The sequence below is a fragment of the Eupeodes corollae genome, chromosome 1, assembly GCF_945859685.1.
Source record: "Eupeodes corollae chromosome 1, idEupCoro1.1, whole genome shotgun sequence".
NCBI classification, from domain to species: Eukaryota; Metazoa; Arthropoda; class Insecta; order Diptera; family Syrphidae; genus Eupeodes; species Eupeodes corollae.
Window position 1 is genome coordinate 276,165,338 of NC_079147.1, and position 12,829 is coordinate 276,178,166.

Consider the following 12,829-nt stretch of genomic DNA (forward strand, 5'->3'; position numbering starts at 1 on the left):
GAATCTATTTAAGTTTTTTAAGTCCTTATCAATACTTACTATCTTCTCAACAAGTTGTACATTTTATTAATAGATATTTTTGAACTCATCACAATTGATTACTCACTCGAAATTTGTAGAAATCCAATACGTACTGAAAGATATTAAATGAGATCATTAATATGCACTCTATGCATATGCGCGTATTATGAAATTAATAAAAAAGCTTCATAATATTATAAGACTCATTTCTTTCAAAACTTATAATATGTGCTTCGCCTCCCCATTTCAGCAGTACTTAACAGAGTGTCTTTTAATATACTTCACAAAGAGTAACAAAGCTTTAAACATGGCAAGTTCGTCAAGTTCGAGACGCGGTTATTTGCTTATTTTAAATATACAACGAGATCGTGAAGGGTCTAACTATGACGCAAAAAACTTGGAAAGAGTTTTTGAAACAATGGGAGCTGAAGTTAATGTTGTAACCGACCCAAATGAAAAAGTTGTTAAAACTAAAATGGCAGAACGTAAATAAAACCCTATTTCAATTAATTGTGTTTAAATGTGCCGGCCGGCGGAATTCTTTTCAAAATATTAATTGCAATATGTATCTTTTTCATTTTATTTATAAAAAAAAGTTCTTGATCTTAAAGAGAACAAAGAAATATTTGTATCTATATCAGTGTTGTCGAAAGTACTTCTCAACTCATATTTTTCACACTGCCTTCAAAAGGGGAACTCCCCTCTTTCTTGATTTTGTGTATGGTGTTTTATAATATCTCACTCAGTGTTTTAATTTTTTCTGTTGTTTGAGATTATAAATTTAAAATAATAATAATAATATTTTAAAAATATCTATGTACCTATATCCGTACTCTTTTGGAAGCATGTATCTACATAAATGCATTGGGAGAACGATAACCCTGAACTTCATAATCTAGCTCTTTAGCTTTTTAAGAGAGTGTATATCAAGGTTTTGTTTACTTTTTGACGTGCCGTGCCGTTTCCCGTCTTTGTTGTATATACAGTTATGGTCATTAAAATCGAAACAACAACTATATCATATAAAGTTAAATAAAAACAAAAAGAAACAATTTTCATAATTGAGGCGTTCAGAATATTAGTGGAATATGTCCACACTCCACATATGTTAAATTCGAGATATTTAAAGTTTAATGAAAAGATATTCAGGGAAAATAAGAAATATAATGTTAATTTATTTCGAAAATTGTAACAATAATTCATGTTAAAATAATGACAAAAGATTTCAAAGTGTACTATTAGCTAAAATATAAGCAAATGAAAATGAAAATATGGACTTAATCCATTTTTAAACTGATTTTTTTTTTATTTTCGAAGGAATTTGTGTTAAGAATATGTCATCTCATCATTTGATTCGCGGTCTTCTTCTGTTCTGTTGATTTTTAATGAACGAGTTACTCCTTGAAGTGGTAAAATTCTGTAGAATTGATGATACACAGGTGGGATGAAGGGCAAAAGATCCATCACATCCTTTTTTTTGCTTCTGTAACAATTCTCCTTGAAGGATAAAGTTTATCTTGATTAATATTTAAGAGATTTTGTAAAGGCTTGCCAGTCCTCTTCTTTGATAGGTTAACTTTATAAAATTCTGCATCAGGATCCAATGTCTCTTTAAATTGAAATAGCAGAGGCTCTGTCCGTTGAAACCGAAGCCATCTTATGTTAAGCCAACTAAAACTACGACCACAAATTGTTCTTTTCCTGTTTGTGATTGCTTTTTCCAAATTATTCGTACTTAAAAACTCTTCACGGTGCATTTCAATTACAGTGAAACGTGGGTCTTTTTTTTTTTGCATTTTTTATAATTTCAATCCATTGCTCTGGGCTGTAGATTTGGTTATACCTTCGGCTAGCAGTTTCTATAACTCCGAATTCACCGTCGTTTGGGAGATATGAATGACCAGACACCAAGAATTTAAGATCAATGATATTGATTCTGACGTTATTATCCAGAAGAACTCTTAACAAAGAGAGGATAGTTTTTATGTTCCTGTTTTGACCAGTAAGTTGCAATGTCCTGAGATCCCCGTCCTCCTGTAGTTTCATCCCATACGTACATATATCCTATGTTATTATTCACATTATGTATACTAAAATTATAAAAGAGGCTGGGATGCGACCCACACTGATAACTTCCCATCCCGTCTGTCGATTTGTCTTGCTTAAAAGTTTGTCTATATGTACTAGTATCAATTTTACCAAATTTGCGTACTATTTTTTATAGATTTTATTTTTTATGAAAAAACCGATTGTTGGATTTTTATATAAAAATCACTGAATATCGAAAACAATATTTTCTGTAAAATAAAATAAGTTTGAAGCCAATATTTTTAATTTTTGAAAAGCTATTTGAGTCGAAAGTAAATTTTTACCAAGTTTTAGTATTGTTTTTTTTAGAGTTTTATTTTTTGTAAGAAACTGTCAATTCGATTTTCTTCAAAATTCTATCGAATGTTGAAAACAATATTTTCTATAAGAAAAAATTAGTTTGAAGCCAATATTTTATAGTTTTGAAAAGATATTTGAGTCGAAAATCAATTTTTACCAACTTTTGTTAATTTTTTTTTAGGTAATTAATTTTTTGTACAAAAACTATCAATTCGATTTTTTTCAAAATTTTACTAAATGTTAACAACAATATTTTTTGACAGATAAAAGTAGTTAAAAGCCAATATCTACAATTTTTGAAAAGATATTTGAGTCGAAAATCAATTTTTACCAACTTTTATAAATTTTTTTTAAGGTTTTTATTTTTTGTAAAAAAACTGTTAATTCGATTTTTCTCAACATCTTTCAGAATGCTTAAAACAACATTTCTTATAAGATAAAATAAGTTTGAAGTCTAACTTTTAAGTTTTTGAAAAGATATTTGAATCCATATTCAATTTTTACCAACTTTTGTTAATTTTTGTTCGGTTTTTAATTTTATATAAAAAAACTGTCAATTCGATTTTGTTCAAAATTTTACGGAATGTTGACAACAATATTTTTTGAAAGATAAAAGTAAATTAAAGCCAATATCTCAAAGTTTTGAAAAGATATTTGAGTCGAAAATCAATTTTTACCAACTTTTATAAATTTTTTTTAATTTTATTTTTTGTAAGAAAACTGCCAATTCAATTTTTCTCAAAATTTTACTGAATGTTGAAAACAATATTTCTTATAAGATAAAATAAGCTTGAAGCCTAAATTTCAAGTTTTTGAAAAGATATTTGAATCGATATTTAATTTTTACGAATTTTGAGTAATGATTTTTTTAGATTTTTATTTTTTATAAAAAAAACTGTCAATTCGATTTTTCTCAAAATTTTATCAGATTTCAAAAACATTATTCTCCGTTGCTCAAAATTGTTTTGGAGATGAAATCATATGTTAGTCGTTAAATTTAGGAAGTGGCAAATTTTTTTTTTCAGTTTTTTTGATTTAGAAAAAAACCGTTATATTGATTTTTTTCAAAAAATATACTTCTTTGAGATCACGTTACAGTTTATTATATAAAATTTAATTCAAGTCTCTAGCGTTTTTGGTTCGTAAGATATTTAGGGTTAACCAAAATTTTCACCTTTTTTTTAAACTGCTATGGTAAAAAAACCACCCACGCAATTTTCTTGAGAGCCCTTTCTGCATCTTTCTGCCTTATTATCTGTATAACAAAATTTATTTGAAGTCGATATCTCTTCTGGTTCTTGAGCTATGGACGACAAAAAAACGTCGCGAACGTACGGACGTACGGACGTACGGACGTACAAACGTACGTACACACGCACGCACAGACATCTTTCTAAAAATCTTTTATTTCGACTCTAGGGACCTTGAAACGTCGAGAAATGTCAAAATTTTCAATTTGACAAATCGGACCCATTACAATAACTTCCTATGGGAAGTTAATAAATATAAGTTTCTTTTATAATAGGCTACAGATACTGTTAGCTTAGGAAAAGGAAGAGCCTTCTGTAGGTCGAAAGTGATTATATAATATGCTTCCTCTACTCTTTTTGAGTCGTTTTTTAGGGAATCCCTAGCTGTATCTGCCAAACGCTGATGATCATCTTTCTGGAGACATAAACTTTTCTTAATATCCTCATCGCTTGCAGCTTTTATTTTTAGATCAAGTTCATCGCAAAGCTTACAAGTATCTTGATGTGGAGGCTTAAAGTGTAAGTTAAACTTTGTGTTGAAAATTTGGTAATAGTATTTAAGTTTTTTGGGTTCAGTTTTTTCCTTTATACAATTCTTTTTATATAAATCGTAAATTTTTTTCCTGTCAGTTCACTATTAAGGTATTTTCTGTAAGGGTTTTTTTCCCTAGAATAGTGGCTCTGGTACGCCGGAAAGCTCTGTATATGAGCTATAACATCAGAGTCGTCTAATTTTCTAGGGGACGTTCTACCACGTCGTTCTTGACTGCACTCCGATGCATTTTTTTTTAGAAATACATCTAAAAAGTCTTCCATTGCTGATATTGAATGTAGCTAGGAAATACTTTTTGCATACTGCTTTGGTAATGTTTTCACTTTTTAGGAAATATTTAAAAAAAATTGGTTTCTGCGTGAAGCACCCCTGTGACGATTTTGGCGTATAGGACTTGATTTAACTAGTCCATAGAGATATGTATTTTGTAAACTTAAGTCTCCAAGATTCCAAAATTCGTCAAATAATTTTTGTCTAGCCACCTCTGATAATGAATTAAAACACTTGTTTCTGCAGCCACAGTCTGAATTTATAAATTTCTTTTTTGGAACTGTTACACCCTTTGCTGTAATGTACTTTTCTTTCATTTACTTTCCAGGATTTTACATTCCTTGAACGTTTCTGACCTTTCAATTGTTCGTTTTTTCGGAATGTAGACTTTCTTGTGTACTCGTAAGGATTTCTGCATGGGATTGGGTATCAGAGTTGACTGCAGTTTCATTTTGTAAAATTGGTGACTCACCAGGAGTATTTGAATTTGAATTATAACAATATCCATAATTGTCATATATGATTAGAAAAGTAGATTTTATATAAAGTATTTTTCATTTGCAACACATATGGAAACAATTTAGACCATTACTCGAAATACAAACTATTCTATATCTTAAGTTAGACCAAATTACACATAAAATTACAACTTTCATCAAAATCGGTTGTCTTGGTGAAGAGTTCACTGGGAACATGCATAATGACACTTGATTATTATATATTAATGCAACATATATACAACTGAGACCATTAATCGAAATATAAACTATCCTATATCTTAAGTTAGACCAAATTACACATAAAATGCCAACTTTCACCGAAATCGGTTGACTTGGTGAAGAGTTCACTGGGAACATACAAATGACACTGGATTTTTATATATTAAGATTGTTTTCGAAATTCAAATAAATTTGTATAAAAATCCATTATAGTCCGTTTTGTTATTATAAAAATCACTCTGAAGACCTCCGCATCCAGACTTGTTTGGATTTCATTCACCACTAGGTGCCAGAGGAGAGGGGATAGGACTCCACCTTGCGGTATCCCTCTACTAACGAATCGTCTGCCAGAAGAGTTGCCCAGTTTTGAGTTAATTATTCTGCTAGTCAGCATTAAATGAATTAACTCCCGAAGCGAACTCTCTACATTTAGAGATATTAGTGCAGATGTGAATGCAGATGTGTCCACGTTGTTTAAGGCACCTTCGATGTTAAGGAAAGCAACTCCTTATTATGGAGAGAATATTCGACGGTGCGTACTAAAGTGTGTAACGCTGTTTCCACCGATTTACCGTAGGCATGGTCAGACGAAGACAGAAGTCTTGTATCAATACTTGCCCTTAAATGGATATCAATCAATCTTTCCAATGTCTTAAGAAGGAATGATGATAGACTTATAGGTCGTAGATCTTTGGGATTGACTTGCGAACATTTATCTGCTTTGGGAAAAAAACAACTTTAACTTCTCTCCATGCCGAGGGAACATGGACCAGGTAAAGACAGCTGGTAAGAATTGCCTCAAGGATTTGTGCAATTATGTCAGAAGTCTTTTGTATAGCTCGGCTGGTATTATTCCATCTGGTCCTGCAGCTCTAAATGGTTTGAAGCTGTTGAGAGCCCATTGTAGCTTGTCCCTTGAAATCAGACCTATTGGATATGTTGTATTGGGACTTGAATGTATATAACTGTTGCAAGTTTTGGTAAGAGAACTACCAGGAAAATGAGTATCCAATAGTAAGTTCAGGGATTCATTACTTGAATTTGTCCAGGAGCCATCTGCATTTTTCAAGCAGCTTGGCATCGCTGGACTAGTTGAAAGAATTTTCCGCAACCTAGAGGCTTCAGAAGTTTCTTCTATCGTGCATCAGAAGGTTCGCCAAGAAGATCGCTTAGATTTCCTTAGTGCCTTCTTGTAGATTCTTAGGGATTCTTTGTAAAAGACACCCAGTGAGAGGCTAGTCTTGCGGCTTTGGCCCGGTTGAAAAGTTTCCTGCATTCTTTCCTGAGCTAGTCAAGCTCTGAGGCCTACCATTGTGGTTTCCTCTTATATGTATAAATGGACAAGCAATTTCTAGCGATCTGTTCATAGCTGAGGTAAGGTCATTGACTTTGTTGTAGAGTTCATTAGCGTTAGAGGAAGGACTTGATAGTCCAGGTTCTAGTAAACTCTGTAATGAGTTCTTGTATGAAGCCCAGTCAGTTTTCCGATAGTTTCGAAAAGTCAATGGACTCGGGTTATCGTCCACATTTATATTGAACTGGATATATCTATGGTCAGAGAACGAGTGTTCTTTGGATACTTTCCAGTCCAAGATCAAATGGTGTATAGTATCTGAGACAAGAGTTATGTTTAGGACTTCTTGTCGAGTTTTAGTGAAGAAGGTTAGTTCATTTCCAACATTACTTACTAAGTGGTTAGTACCAAGAATATAATCAAAAAGAGGCTCACCTCTGTCGTTGATATTCGTACTGCCCCATACAGTATGATGAGCGTTAGCATCGCTTCCAATAATTAGGCGGATCCTTTGCCTTTCCGCTTTAGCGACGACTTTCTCCAGGGTTTTTCCAGGGAGAGGGCCAACGTGGCCATGGCCAAGATACACCGATACTAACCAGAAACTTCTAAATTTCAGATAAGTTTAAGTACAATTATTTTAATAGCACAGAAAAAAGAATAAAAAAAAATAAATAAATTCAAATTGCACACACATTTCGAAAGATAATTTAAAACAAATTAAAGAAATAGAAATTTTCAATACTTCAATACTTAATAATTCTCAACACTGACTATAGGTACAGTTGTTTCAAGGACCAGCAGTAAGCTTTTGATTTATCGTTTACGATAAAATTTATTTTAGCGCTTACGATAAGTTGGCGGGAATTTTTCGATATAGTTATGAATATTTTGTTAAAGTTTTAAGCAAGGGCGGGACGCATCCCAGCCTTTTTTTAATTTAGTTCTACCTAACAGGTTAAAAATGATTCTTTGTCAATAACCATTTGTCTTTATTTTTTTCCAAAATTGCAACAATCCTTCCAGTAAGAAAAAAGGACTTTACCGACTTCTTATATGTGGCAGTTGCTTACTTCTCTCATGGCACCGAGGACGATGGTGTACTCACTGCAAGCGAAAGTGAACTCATAAATGCACAAAAAACATTATTGATTCCATTAAGCAATAATGAAACGTTGAATGGAAAACTCAAATGGTTAATAATGCAAAATTGTAGAGGATCATATGATTTTGCAGTGCAAAAGCCTGAAGGACCTGTTGCAGTGGTAAAATATCCTAGATATTATTTAAAGTGTTTTGCTACTTCTCCGTGTAAGTTTTTTTTAACCTAACTACAGGTATTGTAAATACATAAATAATGTTATAATTTTTATAGGTATGAGAGCTTACCGCACAGAATTTGGATCATTTTTCATTGAAAACCTTTGTCTGAGACTTTTAAAAGAATACCAGACTTTGGATGTAGTGTCAATAATGGAAAATGTAAAGTCGGATGTCGCAAACAATTGCATAAACTTACCTAATTATATGTGTACTCAAATTCCAGACGTAGAGACGAATTTAGCTACCAAAAAATTTTATATAACCTCTGGGTTTCAAGATAACTAATGGACCAGATTTTGCAGATTTTTGATAGCAAAAAAGAATTCCGAGTTTACTATCCGATTTTCTGGCCAAGAGTGTATACGATTAAGCTTGGCTTGAAATAAAAGGTGGCGTGGATCTTGAGATTTTCAAAATCGTTCTTGGGAAAGCTGGGATAATTAAACCAGAAGTTAGTAATATAATAGCATTTCTGTTTAAGTCCAAATAATTGTCTTGCGAGGTAAAAATATAATTCTGGTATCTAATTATCTTAAGTTTTGAAAAAAAGCTTTATTATTTTGTCCAGTGTAGAAGTTTTGGAAAATTTGAATTTAACTGCCTTTGCTGAAAAATATCTTTAAAAAATCAGTGCTGTTTTTACTTTGGCCTCTTTCAAGCTGAATTAAGACATTTGTCTACGAAGGGCAACACAAAAACAGAATAGCTTTAAGAACTTTAACCCGAATAAAAAAAAATAATTTTCGCGGGTACTGCCTCTTGCGAGGAATTGACAATTCCTTCACGAGTAATTCTTGTCATGAAAAAGTGCTTTCTCAAATTAGCCGTTCGGATCCGGCCTAAAATTGTAGGTCCCTTCCATTCCTGACAACATTACTCGCACACAGGAATGGTTGCGAGTTGTAAGTCACTAGGCCCTAGTTCACAACGGACTGTTGCGCCACCCAATTTAATTTAATTTAATTAACCCGAATTTCTAAGAAAACTGAATTTAAGGAAAAAATACATTATTTTTGTACTTATTTATCTCACAAGTCATAAATAGTATTTTTGAGCTACTACAAATACTTAGTTTAATCTTTAATATCTTAGATTTCCAATGAACGTTTTAAAAAATTTTGGACCCATATGAAAATTAAACGTTATCTTTCATTCAATACCAATTTTGTTCGTGTGCATTCTTGGCCAAAAATGAGATTTCTAAATCTGACCAAATCGAGCTCACATTTTGTCTCTTTAGAAATCTGCAAAAGACTGATCATTTTAATTTTATATTATGTTCTAATTATGTTTATGTAATTTTGTCCATAATTTGTATTTTATTAATTTTAAAATTAACAATTTACTTACTACTTTTAAAGTTTTTAATAGAGCTTAATAATACCTATCTTCGCATAGGCATATCTTTTAATTAAGGAATTATATGCATTTTGCACAATTTGTATTTAATAAAGAAATAAAGCTGTTTAAATTTTATATTAGCGTAATTTGTTTTAGTTCATTGATCTAAAAGGTTTGTATTAAGCATTTTATGTCTTTAAATTTAAACAAAATAAATAAGCTAAAAACCTAACTTGGTGGAATGGGAAATATGTTATAGACAATCATGCCAAATAAAAAGTACTATTGCCATGAAAAGTGCCTCTCAATTTATTCGTTTGATGGATTCGGGAGCAAACTCTAGGTAACCATTTATCTGATACAAATGGCAAGATGTAGTTATACCATTGGGCAGGTTCAAACGATATAAGTGACTTAAAAGTAAGGCAAGTTTCTGAATTTTTGGGTATTCAGCTGTCAACAAATTGCCTTCCAATTAAGGGAACTTTATTTTTAAGTTGACTGCAAAGTTAGTCAAGAAAAATCTCCCTAACTATTAAATCAGTTCAACTTGTGTCAAAATGACAGCTTATTATTATTATTTTTCATTTAACGGAAATTTATTACTCTGTAATTTATTTATTTTTCTGTACAATTCTCTTTAATGATGTATTTAAAACAGTTCCTTGTCAAATTGAAAAAGGTATAAATAATATTTATGTACGAGCAAAGCTTTTTTTACTCGCTCTGCTTTGATTTTAATTGCGAAAGTTGATCTGATTAGCAAATCTTCCCAGATAATTATTCAAATAGATATTTCTATTATTTTTGCATTTACTTACTTCAATCTAAACGTCTTCGAAAAATTCGACCAAAAAAGAGCGACGACGACGACGGTAGAGCGAATTTAAACTTTATAGTGCGGTGGTCGGTGCTTGAATGACAGATCCTTCTTTTATTTTCTTCTTTTTAATTTTAGTACAATTTTGTTACAATAAAATATGGCCGATGATTTTTAATGGCGCCAAATTTAAAAAGTTAAGAATTTTGGTACGAGTTTAGGATCTTGACATTTTAAGCTATTATCGCAATGATTTTTTATTTATATTTAAGAATTTAAATTCAAGCTTAGGTTTTAAGTTTTAATTCAAGTTTAGACTTTAAGTTTTACAATTAAATTAAAGTTTAAGTATTGAAAATATCAAATTGAAAATAATTCAAAATACAAATCGAGGCGGAGTTGTAGCTTGCCTGAGAGGTGTTTTGTAGACACTTATGTTTTTGTTAGTTTCATCTGAATTGAAGTAAAGTTCCCAGTTTGAAGTTTATGACACTTGAAAAACTAACTATTTACCTTGGTCGAAATTTACGTTTAAAGAACGCAGTTGAATGCAAATAAGTCGCTTATGTTGTCTGAACTTGACCATTGGTTTTCTCTTTTTAAAAACAATCATTGGCATTTTTTTTTGACAGGTTAGTTATACTTACTTGGTTACTTAAGGTGGCGCTACAGTCTTGTGTGAACTAGGGCCTCACCCAACAAACTTCTCCATCTAGCTCGGTCCCTAGCTAGATGTCTCCTGTCTCCAGGTCAGTTATAGCGATCAATATTTTAGGTTAGGGTTGATTATCCATTCATGATAAACTGAAAAGTGAGAAGAACACAAAGAAAATAAAATGGCTTGACCCTCCGAGTCTGAGCTCAAGCTTATGAGATTGGGAATTTGCAATGAGACAAAGCTCATTTTGGGTTGCAAGAGGTTTGACTCATCTCACTAACTCTGTCTCAAAATAACTTTCATTTCTAAAATGGCTTCTTCACGTGAAAGTAGTGATAGTGAAAGCGTATTGGATAAGAACGAAGATGTTAATAGCTTTCTTATTAATTTTATTAAGAAAAATACTATTCTTTTGACAAAAAGCCAAGTTCCGGATTAAAAAAAAAAAAGAAAAAAGAGCACTAATAGCGTTTAAGGCGAAATTCGAAAAAAAAATTGGAAAAATATTGAAATAAAACAAATATCTAAAAAAATAACAAACATTAAAACTAGACTTAAAGACAAATGCGACAAAAACAAAACTGGGAACAAAAAAATAACTCAATGGGAAAAAGAGTTATGGGATTTAATCAACGGAGGCTCTGAAAATTCGAATCCCGTTCTAAACAGGTTTGAAGGTAAGAGCGAGCATTTATTTAATTTATGTTAATACATTTTTGATATTATGTACAGGAGCGGAAAAGGCGGGCGTTAATAGAGACGAATCCTCTAATTCCGTTGCAAGTGCAACGGAATTTTCGAAGGATTTGTCTCGAAAAAGAAAGCACCCAAATAATTTAAATTCAATGTTAAATCAGTAAGAGGCGGAGGAGACAAGGGAGCTTTCTCAAACAGATTTGCAAAGACTTGTTTTCCTGAAGCAAAATTTAGTCTTAACTAAAAAATTAAAAACTCTGGAAAGCAAGACTTCAGAACATGAAATTTCTTTTGTAAATTTTTAATCAAAACGTGCTTTTAGATTTTTAAATAAAACTCTTAAAAAAGTAGATTATGTTTTCTTTTTATTTTTAAATATTAAGGTTAATAAATAACTGTTAAACATTTTGATTAAGCAAAATCATCACAATTTCATTTATTTTTCTCTGACCAGCCCCTCTGAGCAAAACATCTCTCCTGGAAGTATTATTTAAGGGAAAGAGATGAGAGAAGTATTGTTCTTCTATTTCCATTGCAGCTTCCTCTTGATCATTTTCATATGTATTTTAATCGGCACTCTGGAATGCATTTGAAATGTTGTGTAGAATAAAACACGCTAAAATAACTTTTGGGGCGTTACGTGTTGCCACTCTTAATTTGTATCTACTGCAAACATGAACATTTTTGTTTGAGCTGCCCAAACACCCTTTCATTGATGACTCTCTCTTTTGTTAAAATATATAGTTAAAATTAACTTCGGCGGCACTGACCGGATTCCGATTAGAAGTCATTAAAAGTGGAGTTAGTCCAAAGGCTTCGTCGCCAATTAGTACTACTAACTGGTCTGGTAAATATCTAAATTTTTAAAAATTCTCGAATCGTGCACCTTTTCTTTTTATAAATTCATCGCTATGCATTGAAGGTTTTTTTATTCGCGCATGAGTGCAATCAATTGCTCCAATACAGGATTAAAATTTATATTTGCTAAGCCAAATTATTTTTGCAGCATCTTTATCCTCTACCGTATTGGGAAACTTGATCCACTTCTCTTTCCTAATTACAATTTTCTCAGCTACGTCTACAATAATCCTGGAAACTGTGCTTCGATCGATTCCAAAATCTTCCCCACAATACTGCTTTGAAAGCCAGAATCACCAACAAATCATAATAACACCATTATTCTGGTCTTATTTGTTAATCGACCGCCGCGAAAAGTATCGCGATTTCCAAAAGAACAATTCGTTAGGATTTCAACTTACGTTGAGGTAAACCAATAGGAGCAAACAAATTGAAATATTCAGCCATTGCGGTTCCTGAGATCGATCACATTTCAGTGAGTTCTGTCTCAAAACGATTTTGCATAGGAATGATAGCAAAAGCTCAAAATAATGAGTTTTGAGACTGAGCTAAAGCATTTCGCATACCACCCATTGTGTATATACAATTCTTTAATAAGTTTTAAGCGGCCGACCCATAGACACCAAACTTGTGTAGGT

General features: G+C 32.0%; 1 protein-coding gene across 2 annotated transcripts; it reads left to right on the top strand.

Annotated features, from left to right (window-relative positions):
* The first annotated feature begins 257 nt into the window (after positions 1-257).
* LOC129940714 (uncharacterized) lies at positions 258-9,299 on the top strand. 2 transcript variants are annotated; one of them, XM_056049153.1, is made up of 4 exons: positions 258-506; positions 7,522-7,806; positions 7,871-7,977; positions 8,042-9,299. In XM_056049153.1, the coding sequence occupies exons 1-4, from the start codon at positions 329-331 to the stop codon at positions 8,045-8,047; spliced, it is 576 nt and encodes a 191-aa protein (XP_055905128.1). In that variant the 5' UTR covers positions 258-328; the 3' UTR covers positions 8,048-9,299. The 2 variants fall into 2 exon arrangements, with proteins under 2 accessions (XP_055905128.1, XP_055905127.1); XM_056049152.1 differs by having other exon boundaries at positions 259-506; positions 7,871-9,299.
* The last annotated feature ends 3,530 nt before the right edge of the window (positions 9,300-12,829 follow it).